This window comes from Penicillium roqueforti (genome assembly GCF_015533775.1).
Source record: "Penicillium roqueforti strain LCP96 04111 chromosome Unknown scaffold_01, whole genome shotgun sequence".
NCBI classification, from domain to species: Eukaryota; Fungi; Ascomycota; class Eurotiomycetes; order Eurotiales; family Aspergillaceae; genus Penicillium; species Penicillium roqueforti.
Genome location: NW_024067565.1, coordinates 3,811,402 through 3,830,325, shown reverse-complemented (window position 1 = coordinate 3,830,325; position 18,924 = coordinate 3,811,402). Strand labels below are relative to the sequence as shown.

Sequence of the window (18,924 nt, the reverse complement as noted above, 5' to 3'; positions counted from 1 at the left end):
CAGGCCAGCTTTTTAAGCCAACCGATGGGATTGGGCCTAGTCAGTGCTGGTCGCTAGTGTAATGACCAAACAACCAGAGCCTAAGGTTTTGTAGAAAAAGCGCGAGTTCCTCGGTTGATTATTGGCCAACACCTCCTTCCTATGGGCTAAACATTAGAACCTCTGGTATATACCAAAGCACCATGGACACATTGAGTATGCAATTACGCAGTAGGAGGCTTAGACTCTTCCCCAGCGCCCTCCTTTCCCTGGACTCTACGGTCCAGAATCTCATCAATAACACCCAGCTCGAGCGCCTCCTTAGCACCCATAAAGTAATCGCGCTCCATAAGCTTCTCAATCTCATCGAGAGACAACTGCTTCTTGCCAGTTAAGTGGCGTTGGTAGATCTCATTGAGCTGCCTGCGCACGCGCAGGATCTCCTTCGCGTGGATAGCGATATCGGACGCTTGTCCGAAGTAGCCGCCCGAGGGCTGGTGCACCATGATCGAGGAGTGCGGGAGACAGTAGCGCTTGCCTGCTTCGCCACCGGCGAGAAGGAGAGAGCCCATCGAGGCAGCCTGACCAACGCAGATTGTGCTCACGGGGGAGGCGATATATGTCATTGTATCGTAGATCGCGAGGCCTGTGAGAGCGTTAGTCAGAATAGCTCGGGGATAGCCGTGGGGCAGGTCCACGTACCCGCTGTTACTGAGCCTCCTGGTGAGTTGATGTAAAGGTGGATTGGTTTAGCTGGGTTATCGGCTTCGAGGAAAAGGAGTTGCGCAACTATCGAAGCGGAGAGGGTGTCGTCGACTTCGCCGTTAAGGCAGATGATGCGTTCCTAGAGGTTTGATTAGCATGGGTAGGTTGTAGAAGGAGTGTCCTCCTGGTTTCTAATTACCTTCATCAATCGAGAAAATATATCATCTGCATTGCGCGATACAGGTTAGTATGCTGATCATGTTTCGGGTCATATGCAAGCTCCGTCGACGGATGCAATTGCGCAACATACACGTGTGCCAGCCACCTCCCTGTTCAATGTAATTAATATACGCACACCAAGTACCTGCTTGCTATGGCTAATATCAAACATACCACTGTCTCTGTCACGAATGGCGTCGGTGTCCAACTCCGCGGGGGCTGCGCCAGCAAATGTCCTTGGTTCGAGAAGCATCGTGCGAATCCGGCCGGCCGGGCAATAGCAATGGGTGAGGTTTGGACAGATCGCCCTAGCTGGCGCAAAGGTATTCTTGGGGGCATCTTCAAAAATATGCAAAGGCGATTTGTAGTTGTTCCGAGTTGGAAATGCGCGCAGCCGGGAGGCTAGGGACGGTGAACCGTGACGCGATAAGAGCGGCGCTAAGATAAGGAGCTCAGGCGGACAACAGCGACAATGCCAACGACGGCCTACTTCTATTACCCTTTGTCTAGAATCGGATGATTCTAGGAGACAAGCTTTCCCTAGTATTTGAGAAGCTAATTAGGTCTTCTTACGCCCTGTAACGCGAATCGCAATCACTATTCGATCAAAAACTTCTCCGCAAATAAGGGGCTCCGATTGGCTACTGGAACAGCTCCGAGATCATCTTTTCCGCCCTCAACTGAACTCGACTCACCATCAGCTCTATTCCCCAGCCATCAAACTAATGGAGTGTGTGGGCACGCGCATCCCATACGCAAAATGGCGCCTGAGTGCGTTCCGACAACTGCTAGCGACTTCACATGCTCAGGCAGTCAATCGCGGCATCGCGACCTCGCGAAAAACCAACCAACCCAACGAAACTACGTTGGAAAAGGAAACAGACAATTCGACTCCAGAAACTGCTCCTCCTTCACAACGGCTTCCGCAGTCCCCTCTCCTTACACATCCTCGCTCTGGGATTGAGAAGAATCGCAAGAGACGCCCCACGACACAGGAGGAAGCCGACCTGCTCAAGAACCCATGGGCCTTAATGCTGGCTTCGCCGGCACGTATGTGCTCTGTAACTGGTGCACGACTTCCATCTGCCCTGCTGGGGACTTGGGGGCTTATTAGACAACCAACGTCGGACGACCTTTATATGATCCCTGTGGGTCTGCTGCAGGACTCGCTGCAAAGCAATAAGACCAAGAACCTTAGCTCATCGCCGGAGCCAACCATTCCAGACCAACAAGAAACCAAATCGATGGCGATACAAGGCCAGGAGAAGGGTCCCTTAATTGCATCACCAATTCCAAAATCCTCAGATAAGCGCACTGGACGCCAGCTCGTGATTCGCATTGCTGAGCTCCTTCCACTTATTCGATCTATTTCAGTGCCACTCTCCAGGAAGGGTGGAAAAAGACCAGCCATTATGCGACTGTTGCCGTTCCGGTGGAAGCATCCCCAGGGGCCTGTGAAGGCGAATGATGAGAAAAGAATTGTTTGGTCGAAGGATACGCCGAAATTAATGTTGCGCAGTATGAGAGATGTCGTTGTCAAGAAGCTGAGTGCAGTCCTCGAGAAATACAAGCGCGTCGACACCTCCAATGGGGTCTGGAAGGCCCTGGATCTACCCGAGTACTCGGATGCTGCGCTGAAGGAGGCTCTAGGAAGCCTGGAGCCATTTGAACGTATGGAATGTGGTGCAGTCCTGCTTCTTGGCTCACAGAATTCCGCGGCTGCTGATCATGGGTCTCAATCGAGTAGCTCTTTGGACTCCGTGGCTCTCACGCAAACTGGGTCGAAGGTTCCTGTGTTTGATCTGTCAGTGCTTCTTTCAGAGTCTGACATCAACAAACTCCGTGAATCCCACGGTCAGTTCCAACACACTGCACTGTTCTTCAGACCAGAGGAGCAGCTCGGTATTGACGCGATGATATCCCTCTGGAAGATTAAACGGCTTTTGAATGGTGTTGATCCGATAGAGCAATGAAATCGCCGCATGATTGAATAATAAAGTGATCCATACTCATTCGTTCTACCCTGGTGTCATGAGAACTATATAAATATATCAGCTCACAGTTAGGGATCATCTGAATTTAAGTCACATGCATAGCTTCGGGCAAAATGAAAGAAAAGTGCAGCCTAACAACTACACAAGGCACAGATGAAGGTCGCCGTTCTGATAGAATGAGGTTCTACAAAGGAGTTTCTTCTTTCGCCCACAGAAAGTGAGGGTAATAACTCAGTATATACCAAATCGGAAGGTATATCAGATGTAACAATTCCTTCCAATTCTTAGCGGGCTGCCTCAAAATGTAATTATCTGCTAGAACCACAATGTCTAATCGAGCGGCGGCATTCTTATACGCTCTCTAGAGAGCACGTAAGTCAATCCCATTCGTGGGTCTAGTTGGATCACCTCAAACACTTTCATCAGAAAAGCGACGAGCTCATGGTAGCCTCGCGAAGAGTATTGTGAATAGGCATTTTTTGCCGAACTCGACATTTCGATTATCGGAATGAGTGTACTGCTTGCTGCGTCCTGGGAGCTATGCCAACCATTCATAGATGAACAAGTGGATCAGTGGAGTCCTAGCCGTAGATATCGGGGACTATTCGATAGTGATGAGGGTTGAAAAAAGGTCTTGGCCGGATTCACAACAAAACAGACACAAATCCCAAGAGAAAAACCAACAGAAAGCAATCAAAACAAAGCCAAGACCAAACCATAGTACTATTTGAGTAGTAGGTGTTGAGTGCCAGTTCCTTTTGGAAGAAAGAAGTACAGTCAATTCGGGGTTCTAAGTACAAGGCTGGAAAAGGAAAAGAGAAAACAATCTACGGCCGCGACTGGGTTCTATGCACTTCCTGGCGACCTCGCTGAAAACCATGCAAACCTTGACTTCGCTTTCGGTTTAAGAAGGAACGACCCGGTGCGAGGTCGAGGTTCCAGGTTTGGCAGGCACAATTGTGAGGGGTGGAAGTGGACTTGGCACAATCTGCCAGCATGAGTGTCGGAAATTTGTCCAATTGCTGGTAGGTGTTTAACACCTGCTCATGAGGCGACGAACAGTTGCAACTACACCTACACAGTAGGGCGGTACGGACACAACATGTGGGATCCGCCCCATCTTCCCCCTCACAGACCCTATCCCAACTCTTGAAGATTTTATATGAAAAACACAATTCCTCCTTTTATTCAGGTCATGCCAAGCAGCTGTACGAAGATTTGAACTGATCTTTCGCCAGGGCCTTGGTGAAATCAGCAATGTTCTGCTTGGTGTCCACGCGGAGAATGTTGATTTGTCCTTGTGCAACTGCGTTCTCAATGAAAAAGTAACGCAGCGCCATCCATCTGTTAGCTGCCCTTCTACCTTTGTTGGAGAGTAGAAGTTGCGAGTTTATGTTGTCCGTAACGATCGTAGGGTCAGGTCAGGTCTTCCGGCACGTGAGGCAGCGGAGGCCCCCAGAACTCCACCCGAGTCTTGGAGTTTCCAAGGTTGGTGGCCTTTGACAGTCAACCCTCCAAAGGAACGCGAGACTTTGGGAAGATCTGACGGCATCGCTGCTCAACCCAAAACAATGTATCTAGGCCACCCATTGACTTCTCATCAATTATAGTTAATGAAAAGTGAAGACCTATGTCACCAGGGGCGTCGGTGGAATTATCCACGTTCTTCAAGCTCTCGCCCTTTCCACTGTCAAAATTTGCCTCATATTAGCATTCTATTGTAATAGACATAGCGTGAGTACTCAAACTTACCGAATGTGTTAAGTGCTCATATGATTTATATCAATGTATTTTTAGTCGTATAAGCTTTCGGCTTCACTTTCTGTAATGGAATCTCGACGGAGCGGATAATGTATGGTTGTTTGGAGTTGGGTTTCGTCACTTGGCCCATTATAGGGCCCTAGCTGGGTCCCAGATCCCGAGCCAGGACCCGCGGAAGTGTAAATCGGTGAGGTGGGTGCTCGTTCTCGCTAACATTCGTGTGGGGGAATACCAACACGGGAATCCAGGGGGATTATATGAGGGCGATTGGCGGTATATTGATATTATCATCTCGAGCTTGTTGGGATGCGTGAATTGCAACAGCCTATTTATGATAGGAGCGATTGTCCTGGTCAGCCCAATGGCAGTTTCCACAGGCTTCTAGACCAAGGCCCCGGACAGCGACGCAGTGGGAAGATGGTCCCTCATCACGCAAGCAGCAGTGCTTTGATAGCCCATGACTTGCATCAACACTGCTTTGGCATGGACCAAGGGTGTGTTGAGAAGCGCCAGAAGCGTGGGTGGTCTATTGGCGCCCTATCCAGAGTTGACGTTCACGCTCTGTAGGGCAAGGAGGAGGGCCTAATGGCCTCTCATTTTGCATTCAACTTTAAGTCATTTCTCACTCACCCATAAGGCCAATATATATACGTAGATGGATGAGATTTCAGCCAACACATAATAAAAAGGTTGACGATAGGTACTTGCAAGAGGGAAGGGTAGGAAGTTGATTGAAAGGGACCATGGGTTGTTAGCTAGCAAAGAGAGAGGGAAGAGGAAGGAAGATCAAACAAGATAGGGGGGAGGTCTTATCAACCTGAGGCAGAAACGGTCTCAATAGAAGTGAAAGAGAAAGAGCAACCCAATGACAGTCGTTGACTTGTCAGAAGCAGCTATATATCTGAACCTCAAGGTGCATTGGGTTCGATCTCAGAATGTCATTTATACATACCCCACCAGATTTTGCTCGCCTTGTGTAATTAAGTGCTTTCTCCTTGCTCAAACGAGCTCTTAGCTTCTATATCAATTCCTATTTCTTGTATTGAGCACCTCGCTGGCATCACTGATCATCCACAACGGGGCGGCTACCACCACAGCTCGTCATATCCAAATCCCATGCGCACTCGTCGAGAAACTCTTCCTGATCTTTACCACAACCCTCATATCTCAAGGCCTTCACACCACCAACTATAGCCACGCCTCTGGGTGCCTGGCTAAAAGTGCACAGCACGCTTTGTGACCTCGATCATTCTCAATATCTTACCATCTCGCATTAAGCTGCTTTACACCATTTTATCACCGCCCCTCATGCTTTCGCTGCCAATTATGCAGTTCCCCGGTCTCCATGCGATGTAACTCCGTACAAGACCAGAGACGGCTTGGCAAACCGAGTAAGGCAAATGCTATCCGTAGACCTACCACGCATTTCTCGGCTAGTAGTATTGCAGGTGGCTTGCTTGAACCCTCAAGTCAATGGCCATTTCAGAATGACAGACTTTCAGGGACGATTTGAAGTTTGGGGGCTTAGCCTTTGTGTCAACTTTCAGGTCAGCTCGGGGGATAGTTACTCCGGCTTATATGTATATATATAGCATCGGCTATCAACCAATTCAACGCGAACACAACCTTAATCCCAGTATTTCCCACCCCTCATCAAAATGTCTGGATGGGTGATAGCTGCTATGGACGCACTCAACTATGTGGGTGCAGTAAGCTTCACACCCGAAAGCGATATCCCAGATCTGACCGGGAAGGTCATCTTGGTCACAGGCGGTGGGTTAAACCGTATATCAACGGCACATTAATACCGCATCTAACACGATGCACGTTCACAGGAAATGCAGGTTTGGGCAAAGAAACAGTCCTCCAGCTGGCCAAGCACAATCCGAAGAAGATCTTCCTCGGCGCGCGTTCGAAAGTCAAGGCAGAAGAAGCCATCAAGTCGGTTAAATCATCCGTTCCAAATGATGTCGAGATTAGCTGGATACCGTTGGACTTGATGTCAAGTAAATCGATCAAGAACGCAGCGGAACAAGTCAACGCCCAGTCGACCCGTCTCGACGTCCTAATCCTCAATGCTGGCGTGATGGCTCTGCCTCCCGGTGAGACGGAAATGGGCCATGAAATCCAGCTTGGCACTAACCATACCGGGCACTTCTATCTCACCAAATTGCTGCTGCCGACACTGCTCAAAACGGCCGAGGAGCCTGGCTCGGACGTCCGCGTCGTGTCGCTCACTTCCGTGGGGCATAATTTCGCGCCGGCATTTGAGAAAATCCTGGACCAAGAGAAGCTCAAGAAGGTCAACACAAGTTCCCGGTACGGAGCGTCGAAGGCTGCCAATATTCTCTTCGCTGCGGAACTCAGCAGGCGGTATCCGTCGATAACGTCGGTGTCGGTTCATCCAGGTATTATCATAACGAATTTGTATGACGCTCTGAATTCGTCTTCTATATTTGCTGCTTTGGGTACCAAGTTTTTGCGTTTGTTTGGTTCCACAGTGCAACAGGGCGCGTGTAACTCGCTGTGGGCTGCTGTTGGTGCGAAGAAGGAGGAGCTCACTAATGGAGGATATTATGTGCCTGTTGGAATTTTGAAACGTCGAAACATTTGGGCGTGCAATGAGGATATGGGGAAGCGCTTATGGGATTGGACTGAGTTGGAGCTCACCAAGGCCAATCTGTGATAAGATTTGTATTTATCTCTTCGTAGGCTGGTACATGATTTCAGCCAAGATTGCCATTTATTTAGTTGATAACAAAGTCTCAATGTCGGGAAATTTTGATGCAAAAAATGAGTTTTGCGACCATAGGAGGGTTGAAGTGAAATAACGGTCCCGATGCCAACTTCCCGGATCAAATATCCCTCCGATGCCGTGCGGAGGCTGAGATTCTTCAACATACCGCGGCTCTCAATCAATTTGTTTTCGATAACAGGTTGTAGAGATTGAATTAACATGGAATCTTCGAGTTACTACTATCGAGTATTCAAAATCAGTGGTATTGCGGGAAGGTTTGCCGCGATATCGGCAAACCTTCTAGGTGCGGTCCACGGTGGATACGTCACACGTGAGCCTTGGATCCTTATTTTGCTACCCATGGATATCATCTATTCACTCAACGTAAAATTCACCACAACTCTTCAAGTGCTAGGTATACTAGGTGTCAATGACTTGGCCAGATCACTGTACGGGACTGACTTAATATTGACTAGACATTCCACTGCGTGATGCAACAGACCTTTCTGAAGTAAATCCTAATCCGTCACTATACGAAGGGGATTCCAATCGCTATATATGTACGGTGTACTCTGTACTTCCTCATACGAAGTACAATCTCTGTATGTATGATGTCAGCCTTCGCTCTGTATTGTATTCCGTGCATCGCAGATCGTAGACAGGGGAAAGGGGCTGGGACTATCAGGGGCTGGTTAATAGGAGGCTGTTCGGGCTGATCATTGAGTTAAAAAAGATGGCTGTGAAGTCTAGCTAATATGATGAGTGACGATCATGAATTTGTATGAGGGACTATTATGAACTCCGTACGAATCACAAGATACCCCTTGAGATATGAGTGCTTATATTGATTTTGGCTGCGCGTGCTCTGTACTATAGATGACGGGATTTGCGGGCCAAATTATGGATATTCTGTCTATCAAAAGCTGTAGAATTCTCCGAGAGATTAATTACTTACAGTATGATTGCACATGTTATTCGACAACTCTTGGTGGTTCACCTCGATCACCTTGTACTAATCCGATGTCTCATACTTTGAGCCACTCGAACACCGCGTAAGACTTCAAGAATAGCAATAAAATCTGATATCCTCATAACAAGGTTAAAGCTATGATATATATAGTACAGAGTCTCCGTGCTCTCTTCACAATGACTTACTCACAACGGAGTATTATTAGTGTCAATGGGCTGATGCTCATAAGGCTCGAGCTTTACCCAGTCAGCCTCAGCCACAGTCCTCTGTGGAAGCTACTACAACATGCTAGGTAGAACTAGTATTGTCGTATATCTATTTTGACATAATATTGACGCAATAAAACGCATTCCATAAAACAGCAGTGAGAATTAGCTTCTTGTACAACGAGTGGCCACGTGGGTGAACTAGTCCTTGACATCGAAATATTCCAATTATTGTCCAATAGCGTCGGAATGTCAGCTGGATTCGCCATGTCTTAGCGGCATCTATGCTGTACAACTAAACCAAGACAGAGCGGGGCAGCATTCATTTTGAAGATCAGGTGGTCGTTTATGTCGGTTGTTAATATATTTCGACTAAATATTGATTTTTTGAATATAAATTAGTTACCGGTGTGAAGTATGGATTACTCACAATCAATATTGAAGGCTTTGTATTGCGGGGCCTTGGGGGATCTGGCATGATTTAGCGCCTTTTAAGGCATCCATACATTCGGATCCTTGACATGTTAGTCTAATACGAGGCGATTTCAAAAAGAACGATTGTAATTGCAATTCGAAATTGCTACCAAGGGATCGCAGATCACTGCTGGTTGGTGGCTGGCCTCATGTGCGAGATTGCTGGTTAGGTAGGTGATTGCAATTTGCGGAGTACGGAGTACTCCGTAGGTGCTCTGTCTATCACTGTCATGCTTCCTGTACATCAGATGCATGGAATTGCATGAACCAGCCTCGGAAGTCCGAAGATATGTGTCGATCCGACCGAGATCACTGTTTGATAGATCCATGACTTGGATGTACACTATCAACTCGAGGTAAAATTGAAAGAGATAGAAATGAATAACGATGATCTTCTTTGACCTTCTATTGTGGGTTAGACAGGCGGAGAAGTACGCGTTAACAGTTAAGAACTTTGTTTTACCGAGAGCACCCCACTGCACTATATTGCAATATGGATAGCCTTGACAATATCTCTCGTACGTTGTGACTGTGTTTTTTGTGTTCAAATTGCAGGACGTGGCTATTGCAAGCGTAAAAAGATGAAGCCAATAGAGCCGAAATGTTGTACACCATAGCTAGGGTAGAAATACAATGCATAATAAAGTGGCCCTAATAGGGATTGAATAGGATCAATTGAGATCATCGACGGAGTACCCCTCCATGATTTCCCCGTAAGAAATTTATGTGAAAGAAAGAAAAATCCGTTTTTGAGTGAGAATGCCTGAGGAAGCAGGCCACAATCAGCCACCAGCGCCTCGTCGGTTATTTGAGCATTTCGATGCAACCCGACATTACCTCGCCTCTTTGTCTGATGTTGAATAGACAGGTCCCACATCCTTATCATTTTCCAGTCCAAATGTGATCAGGTCATAAAGTGCTTGATGCATACTCGTCACATGCAATGAACCCCTGGAAGCTCCCGCGGACACGGGTGAACCGTTCAGGTACCAGGGGAAAAACTCAGGAACACAGCACACAACCAACCAGAATTCAAATGTCCAACGTCTCTCGTCACTAATCAGCCATTCAGAAAGGGCCAGAAAAGGAGTCCAAAGGACAAACTTCGCCATCGGAGTCCCACATGGATGATCCCAGCCCAATCACCAGCCCACGAACGGGGTGATGAACGCCAATGAACGCCGTCATCACCTCGGAAGGCTAACTAAGTTCGCCCACAGGGGCTTAATGCTGTCTGAAACAGACCAATCGCCCCATAACCAGGCGGCCGGGTCCCTTTTCGGACGGTGTTTCAGCCCTTACAGGTGTACGGTGCTCGACTGCGCAAGGTCCAACGCCCGCTATTGGACCACTTTTACAGCCACATTCGAACGTAATTCGAGTCCGCTGTGGACCTCAACTGATCACTCTACCGAATGAGAATGGCAGGGTAAAGGGCACAGATCTATCTCGTGAGTACATATAAGTTCATTCCCCTCCTCTTTTCTTTCTTTCGATCGTGCAAGCAGGGCTTCTTCCACAGTTCATTACTGTTTCTTTGTCGCTTCAATTTCGTCGTCTCCCCCTCATTCCCTCATTCCCTCTATCAAAATGTTCTTTCCTTCATTGGTATGTCTATACTTCGAACCAGTGGTCGAGTGCGGCATGGTCCACAGCTCCACCTCCAACCATGCGACCATGACTAATTTCGCAATAGATCCTGGCTGCTGGCAGCCTTTCCACTCTCATTCAGGCCATTCCCCATGGCGCGAAGCCCCATCACAACTTGCACCGTCGCGCCGCTGCTACCTATGCTGTCATGGGTGGTAACGGCGATGTCTCCGACGGATGGCCTTCCCTGAGCCAATGGTCGGAGTACGACACTCTGTGAGTAGATCAACCTGAAATATATAAGCAGAATGGCGAGCTAACCGTTTTTCTAGCTGGTCTCTCAACCAAATTCTCATTGCCGCATCATGCGACAACTCTGACGACGAAACAAGCGACATAAACACTAGCATTAAGTCACTCGCCAGCGAGACTGGCGTCGACGCTCGATTCATCCTTGCAATTGTTATGCAAGAAAGCAAGGGCTGCGTTCGCGTGCAGTCCACCGACAACGGCGTTCTGAACACCGGTCTCATGCAAAGCCACGCAGGCGAGGGCACCTGCAATACGGACGGCAGCTTGACAACTCCCTGCCCCGCCTCCACCATCAAGCAAATGATCACCGACGGCACCGCTGGAACCGCCTCGGGCGATGGTCTCAAGCAGTGCTTTGAGGCTCAGTCCGGCGCCACTGCGACCAAGTACTACAAGGCCGCGCGCACCTACAACTCTGGCTCCATCGACTCATCCGGCAACCTCGGCGCGGGCGGCGCAACCCACTGCTACGCCTCTGATATCGCCAACCGTGTCCGAGGTTGGGCCGGCGATGTGAGCGAGTGTGTTGAATCTACCATTGCATCCATCACTAGCGGCGCAGAGTCGCTCCTCAGTGGTGACGACGACTCGAGCAGCTCCTCCACCACAGAGGCTGCGGAGACTACCCAAACTTCTTCCTCCACTGTTGCTGAGCAGACCACCTCGACTGCCGAGCCTATTCAAACATCCACTTCTGTCGAAGCCGCCCAGCCAACCGAGACATCGTCCGCCGCATCCTCCGCGACCACCTCCGTGGAATCTGCCGCCACCTGGGCCTCCACAGTGAACGTGCGTGTCGCCACGCAGACCGCCACCGCCACCCCATCCTGGACAACCAAGTCCGCGCCAGCCGCGACATCTTCAGCAGCAGCCACTAGCTCATCATCCTCAACAGCCCCTATCTACCCATACGCCACCTCGTCATGCCAGAAGTACTACACCATCACGGAAGGTGACTTCTGCGCAAAATTGACCGATGCATACGGAATCTCCTTCGAGGAACTCCGCAGCATTAACACTGGCCTCGACGAGAACTGTTCTGATCTGTGGCTCGGATATCAGTATTGTGTTAAGGCTTAAGTTCCAGCCTCTGATATACTTTTGGATATATACTTCTCCTTTACTGATTCCCACGGATTCCCATGAGCTTTTGGATCTGCTTTGTGATCTACTTTTGTCATTTTTTTTCACTCTTTAAGGCGGTGCCTTAGCATGAGCTTGCTCTGCAAAACATGACCGTGGGTGATGCTGGCACCTGCCCACGGTCTATTTACGACGGATGACGCCAGCGACTTCAATTAACAATTTTGGACTTTCCACTTTTCTTGACCTTTTTAGAGTATGCGTAGATTACAAAATGCCTCATTGGCTGGCTTAATTATAAATGGATAGATAAACCTAGTAACTAACTAATGATGCTAGTATTTCAAAACTCCCCATCTGCCAATTGAGATTCCTTATCAGATTGGCACATGTGGCTTAATCCTAGGGATTAATTAGATACAAAGCAAGACAAAGAGCAACAATGCATAGTAAATCTGGAATGTATCGGATAATTCAACAAAGCTATTTAGTGTTTGAATGAAAGGTCAATGTCTCTTACTAGAGGTCCGAAATGAAAGAATATGATATCATGGCTGTCTCCATTCTTCTATATAAACAAGTATAAGCCCCTGTACCTGTTCATAATCAGCCATTTTATTCAGCAATTTAATAACTAACCCAACAGCCAGCAGATTCCGAAAACCCTCAATATGATGCAACCAGGTATGTTTAGGTATAAATTTGGAGGACCGGGTCTCCCCGAGTATGAGATGAGCGACTATGAATGCGTCTACTTCGTGACAGTGCATTTCGACGAGAGATATAGGAAGTATTCCAGCGAAAGGCTGATGAAAAGTATGATCTGTCGAATCAAGAATGGGCACGCGGAGGTCAGCCTTAGGCCTCTCCATCGCCTCACTCCGCGGTGCATCTCGATGCCAGTCTATGGACCATATGATGCCCCTAGTACTGTTGTACTTGCAACTGCTAGAGTAGTTGCTGAGGCGCGTTTGAATGAGATTCATCAAGGATTTGTGGAGATCGATATGGATTTGGTTTTTGGTGTGAATAAGTAATTGCTTGGATTATTTTAGATGAATAGAATCTCTAGCTGTTCTGCTATACTATATACCCTGACACATCTAGTAGAAAGCCAGTGGCAAGTGACAAAGAATAATCATTTCAACTGAAGTTCTCCCCCCTCCACAGCCAGTCGAATAACCTCCTTATTCAATCCCTCCCAGCGAGTCCGACCCTTGATAAACCAATATACAAAAGCGAACAAGGTAGTGATACCAAAAATGGGTGCCGCATAATTCATGTTCTCACCAGTAACCGGCAACGCTGACGGAAATGCTAGCCACACTGTAACCCAGGCAGTATACGCCAAAGCAAAGACATTAACTGGAAGTCCCCAGATGCCCATATTCCAGTTCCCAAGCGGTGCCACATGCTTCTGAAACCGATTATGCACCATGCAACTAATAGCAATAAAATATGACACGAAGAGGCCAATCGACCCCAGTGCAACGAACGCCCCAAAAGCGGCACCGTCAGCGATGTTCAAACACGCGAGGATCATGACGACGATTACTGGGAGCCAAACAGCGCGAATTGGCACGTTGTGCTTGCGGTCGATCTGCCGTTCTTGTCAGCTTATATATTCTGCGTCGTCTTCCGTGGCACCGTCTGGTGCGAGATACATACATAGCTAAACCACTGCGGCAGGGCCCCATCACGAGCCCACGCCCACGTCAATCGCGAGACAGACGCGATACTCGCCAGATTTACCGACAGCGAGATTACGAGTAGCCCGCTGACCATCGCAGTGGCTGCTTTCACCGACCCCGTTGCTTGCCGGCAGATCTCGATTATCGGAAAGCTTGATTTCTGGGCTTCCTCCACAGAGCCCATCGTGAAGAGCATGCAGACAACCATTGCATATGCCAGGATACCGTTGGCAACGACGGTATAGAAGATAGACCTAGGAACGGCTTGTTTTGCTCGACGGACTTCTTCACTCATATGTACTGCGCCGTCAAATCCTGCGATGGTTAGCTTTCAGTCTTTACCTGCTCCAAGTATTCAGTGTGTACGCACCAACAAACCCCCAGACAGGAGTAAGCAGACCTATATTCCATGCGGGGAAAGTCGCCCAGCCCGAGGCGCTTTGCGTGTGTAGAAAGACAAACTCCGGCGTGTGACGAGGTGCTAGAGCCGTGAATACAACCAGAAACACGATCAAAAGGCAAATGTGCAGAATACCGGCCAGCATCTCGATCCACGGAATCAGCCAAAATGTATACATGTTCATCAACGCTTCGACAATAAGCATGCCAATAATGATGAGGGTTATGTGCCATTGCTTTGGTTCGTACTCGGGGTAGTTCACACTTGCTAGGCCCTGAATCATCGTAGCAGTGGTGTTGGCAACACCGGCGAGTGTGGAGATCCACGCAAACCACGTCACCCAACCTATATGAAGTTAGCATTGAGTCAGGCAGTACTCGATAAGTGACACACCCTGCATCCAAGTGATGAACTTCTTCTGGCTTGTCGGTGCCAAGTAATGTGTCCAGTGATACTGAGCCCCGGCAATTGGTTGCATCGATGCCATCTCGGCTAGCGAGGCTGATTGAGCCATTGCGCCGAATACCACAATTACTATACCCCAAGCTAGGGCTTCAGGTCCGCCATTTGAGAGCACTGTGCTCAGATTCCTAAGTCGTGGCGGTGTTATTAGTACTGAAGCACAACAAGGGATAAGACTTCCGTACAAAGCCTGAGTTTCCCAGCTCGACAAGTAAGTAAGTGAGAAGAAGAATATCTGGGTGAAATTAAAAAGACGCTGTATACTGTCTCAGCTGGCAGACTTTATTGACTTAACAAATCGTATCGTACCTTAGGCGAAGCCTGCTCCGGGGGTCCAGTCTTTTTACGCGGGGTGTCATAGGCATTGGAGACATTTGCATCTTGATCTGGCGCGGCTTTTCCAATGACTATATTTCCCCTTTCCAAGGAGAGCATCTCAAGGCGCTCCATTTATTCTCGGCAGAGTAAATAAGGCAGTTGATGGCGGAAAACAAAAACATTAGACAGTTCCCAAGGAAGACTGGGGAAAGAAAAAGCAAAACTGGCACGGAGGTCATGAATCCAAGAACAAGGATCATACAGAATCGTTGTCTTACGGTAAATTGTTCTTGTCTTGCCTGGGGGTATCGGCGTTGGAGGTGGGACTGGAAGATGCACGGTTGTGGAACTTGAGATAGACTGATCAGTTGCAAGACTTGAATTATCGTGCTTGTGTGTCTTTGGTGTTATAGGAGGTCCAATGAACAACCCAATATGAGGGTACTCGGTCAGTGGCTGGGTTCTATATCATATAATGTCTCTTCTGCTATGCCATGAACATGATTCTGTTCATTTATGTCTACAGAATCTTTCGACTGCCATGTCATCCAACATAAATGTTCTCCTACTGCCACTCTTGCCTGTCACTGATAACGATCATAGTGCTTGGGTTATCACCGTGAGCACTATCCTACTTATTATCACTATCCTCGCGACAACAGTGACGGTGATATCTCGCATTCGTGTTTTGCGCAGAGTTTCCTGGAGCGATTCAACTCTATTTCTCAGTTGTGTAAGTAGCTTTGCGTTTAATCATTGTCTAGTCTAATTAATTCACCAGATCATATTTATCCCTCAGACTGTGTGTGTGAATGTAGCCAGCTCGCATGGCATTGGCAAGCATCGATATGTATTGAGCAATGCCTCGTTTGAAAAATATAGCAAGGTAAGAAGGCTAAGAAACCTCTAACAGGCTATGCTCTAACATAATCAAGACATTCTTCGCTAGTCAACTTCTCGCTATTGTCGTCTTAGGATGTTCCAAGGCAGCTGTTGCGCTCCTCATCCTATCCTTGCAACCCTTTGAGAAAATAACGCTTGCAAGTAGGGTTGCTTTAGGTCTGATCAGTACCTGGGCTCTGGCAACACTCATAGCGCTCGGAAGACAGTGCAAGCAACTACAACCGTGGAACTCCAGCCCCGAGCGATGCGTGAATCAAGAAGTTTTATATATCGCGCTAGGAGGGACCCACATGTTATTAGACGTGGTAATAATTGTACTACCAGTGGTTTTACTACATCAAGTGCAGATAATACGGTGGAAGCGCCACCAAATCTCTGCCCTTTTTGCGCTGCGGATCCTGTAAGTGAACCTCCAAACATCAATAAAATCCTCATCTAATCCCACATAGAGTTCTAGCCCTGACCATTGCCGGCCTACACTCCCTCCGACCACTATATAACTCCAACCATCTAGATGAAACATGGAATGCCCTCATGCCAGCCATCTGGCTACAATTAATCCTCAGCTCTTCCATTCTCTGCACATGCCTCCCAACCCTCAAACGGGTTATCGCCGAGCTTCAGACAGGCATGATGGCTGGTGTAGTCTCGGATTTCTTTGAACAATCCATCTCGGGTCACACCAACTCGGGAGATCGATCAGCTTCCAAGTCTGACAATGCCATTGGGCAGCGATCGGGATCAGGGTCGGCGTCCCACTCCCAAATTCCAAGAGAATTGTTCGATTTCGAGCATGGGGACAGTCAAAAGAAAATGTGCGAAATCCCTTTTGTGCAACCGATCAACTATGAGGCTTTTTACGAAGATCCTGGTTCTTCTAGGGCTTCATCTTCCCATAACCGTGGAAGCGATAATCTGCGCGTGTGTTCACATGGTGGAATCTAAAGGTAATTGGTGACTTACTGTCGTAGATATGTCTACTTATTTTGAGGGTGCATGAATATATACTTAATTAGATTATGTTGCCATATTTATTTTGAGCATTCTGGTGTCAACCTATACAGTAGATATATCGATATATAAATCTCTTCTGAATATATTATATCCCATCTAATTGCCGCTGTAGATTATAAAAGGAACCTTCACAGTCTCATAGCAAAGGCAGCCTGTATCTCAACGTTGGCATCGGGCACGAAAGACGCATCATCTATCAACGAACTCTCAGGAACAGCGAACCGGCCGACATTGACGGGTTCAGAAATATGTCCTAGAGAATTCGGCATGTATAATTCTGAACACTTCTTGAGCTCAAATACACCTTGACCAGTTCAAACTCGTCGCACATTGGATGGAGACGGCGTTGGAAAATATATGCCTCGAGCGTCTGCCTATATGTGGTTCCGATGCGAGTTCTGTGGTGAGATAGATCAATAGAGAATACATAAGTATGTCTTTAAACATATTATCCTAGGAACTGATCAAATACATTAATTCTGAATGATTCGTAGTGAGTAATGTTGGCTCACAAAGGATGGGGACTTGGCGGGGCAATGTTTATATCTCCCCTCGACAGGAACAGAAGAGTAAAAACAAGAGACGTTGCACAAAACTAATAACAATGACGGACAACGTTCTCGATATATTAGGCCAAACTCCAAGCCTCTACAAATTGTACACACAAATATGTTTCATTTACCCCGTCCCCGAGGCATCTTCTCATGATGCCATCATCGATACTCTCACAAACGGACTTGACCGATTGGCAAAAAGTTTCCCATGGCTTACTGGCCAGGTTGTCAACGAGGGCGCAGGGGATGGTAATACGGGCGTCTTCAAAATAACTCCTCTCGACAAAATCCAGCTCGTGGTGAAAGATCTAAGGCATGACCCCTCCGCGCCGACAATGGACGGGCTTCGCCAGGCCAAGTTCCCTTTTACCATGCTCGACGAGAAAGTCATTGCTCCTTGTACAACTTTGGACCTACCGGGCAATTTGCCAAATATCACGACGGAGTCAGCATTGGTCTTCTGTGTCCAGGCGAATTTAATCGAGGGCGGTTTGATGCTCACGCTGGTCGCTCAGCATAATGTCATGGACATGACTGGCCAAGACTCTATCATCGGATTGCTGTCCAAGGCTTGCCACCATGAGCCGTTCACAAGCGAGGAGCTTGCAGTCGGTAACATGGATCGGAGTCATGTCATTCCATTACTGGATGATTCGTACACCCCGGGCCCTGAGCTTGCTCGCCAGATTGTGAAACCCCCGCCAAGCGTCGAAACTATCGTCTCGAATCCTATTACACCTCCAAAATCTACATGGGCCTATATTGAATTCTCTGCGGCCCAGCTTGGCTCCCTCAAGGCTCTCGCTACCAATACATTGCCCGCCTCCACGGACTTTATCTCTACTGACGATGCTGTTAACGCTTTTATCTGGAAATTCATTGCCCGCGCCCGGGCTTCTCGTCTGGAAGCGACTTCTGAATCGATGCTTACGCGTGCTGTCGACATGAGACAGCGCTTTGGTATTCCCCAGGACTATCCAGGTCTCCTGCAGAATTTAACATACAACACCGATACTGTCCAAAAACTCCTCGAAAAGCCTCTAGGCATCGTTGCCGCCGAGCTTCGTTCCCAGCTCGATTCCAAGAAAAATGATCTTATTTTCAATACCCGTGCCCTCGCTACAGTTCTCAGTCGCTCGGTTGACAAGACCAAGGCCTCTCTTACTTCCACGGTCAATGTTTCCTCGGATGTTATGCTTAGTTCGTGGTCGAGGATTAGCTGTTACGATCTCGACTTCAATCTAGGATTGGGTAAGCCTGAAGCTGTGCGAAGACCACATTTTACCCCCTTTGAGGGCTTGGGATACTTGATGCCTCGATCGGCCGGTGGTGAGATGCCTGTTGGTATCTGTCTGAGAGACGAAGATTGGGAACGGTTAAAGGTAGATGGGGAGTTTACGAAGTACGCTAAGTATATTGGGTAATAGATGTTGAAATGATCTGAATAATGATCAAATACTCTTTAATATATCCATGACTATATCCAGGTACAAAAGTTGAGGGTATACCGTAACATCCGTGGATCGCCGTCTCCGCATGCCGTCATGTCTCC

General features: G+C 48.0%; 6 protein-coding genes across 6 annotated transcripts; 4 read left to right on the top strand and 2 right to left on the bottom strand.

The window, feature by feature from the left end:
- Nucleotides 1-203: 203 nt before the first annotated feature.
- On the bottom strand, nt 204-1,242 carry LCP9604111_505 (ATP-dependent Clp protease proteolytic subunit; the record flags this gene model as incomplete). Its single annotated transcript, XM_039068820.1, has 5 exons — nt 204-625; nt 682-823; nt 884-909; nt 995-1,013; nt 1,078-1,242. 5 exons carry the CDS (start codon nt 1,240-1,242, stop codon nt 204-206), a joined length of 774 nt encoding a protein of 257 aa, XP_038933053.1.
- Nucleotides 1,243-1,628: 386 nt separating this feature from the next.
- LCP9604111_504 (uncharacterized protein) lies at nt 1,629-2,876 on the top strand (the record flags this gene model as incomplete). Its single annotated transcript, XM_039068819.1, has 1 exon — nt 1,629-2,876. The coding sequence occupies one exon, from the start codon at nt 1,629-1,631 to the stop codon at nt 2,874-2,876; it is 1,248 nt and encodes a 415-aa protein (XP_038933052.1).
- A 3,440-nt stretch (nt 2,877-6,316) lies between these two features.
- Nucleotides 6,317-7,344, top strand: LCP9604111_503 (uncharacterized protein; the record flags this gene model as incomplete). The annotated part of the gene is made up of 2 exons (XM_039068818.1): nt 6,317-6,431; nt 6,494-7,344. 2 exons carry the CDS (start codon nt 6,317-6,319, stop codon nt 7,342-7,344), a joined length of 966 nt encoding a protein of 321 aa, XP_038933051.1.
- A 3,291-nt stretch (nt 7,345-10,635) lies between these two features.
- LCP9604111_501 (LysM peptidoglycan-binding domain-containing protein) lies at nt 10,636-12,027 on the top strand (the record flags this gene model as incomplete). Its single annotated transcript, XM_039068816.1, has 3 exons — nt 10,636-10,653; nt 10,742-10,911; nt 10,968-12,027. The coding sequence occupies 3 exons, from the start codon at nt 10,636-10,638 to the stop codon at nt 12,025-12,027; spliced, it is 1,248 nt and encodes a 415-aa protein (XP_038933049.1).
- Nucleotides 12,028-13,168: 1,141 nt separating this feature from the next.
- LCP9604111_500 (uncharacterized protein) lies at nt 13,169-15,033 on the bottom strand (the record flags this gene model as incomplete). Its single annotated transcript, XM_039068815.1, has 6 exons — nt 13,169-13,630; nt 13,699-14,036; nt 14,092-14,466; nt 14,515-14,711; nt 14,769-14,839; nt 14,893-15,033. The coding sequence occupies 6 exons, from the start codon at nt 15,031-15,033 to the stop codon at nt 13,169-13,171; spliced, it is 1,584 nt and encodes a 527-aa protein (XP_038933048.1).
- Nucleotides 15,034-15,442: 409 nt separating this feature from the next.
- Nucleotides 15,443-18,796, top strand: LCP9604111_499 (uncharacterized protein; the record flags this gene model as incomplete). The annotated part of the gene is made up of 5 exons (XM_039068814.1): nt 15,443-15,634; nt 15,683-15,787; nt 15,837-16,204; nt 16,254-16,619; nt 17,575-18,796. The coding sequence occupies 5 exons, from the start codon at nt 15,443-15,445 to the stop codon at nt 18,794-18,796; spliced, it is 2,253 nt and encodes a 750-aa protein (XP_038933047.1).
- Nucleotides 18,797-18,924: the final 128 nt, after the last annotated feature.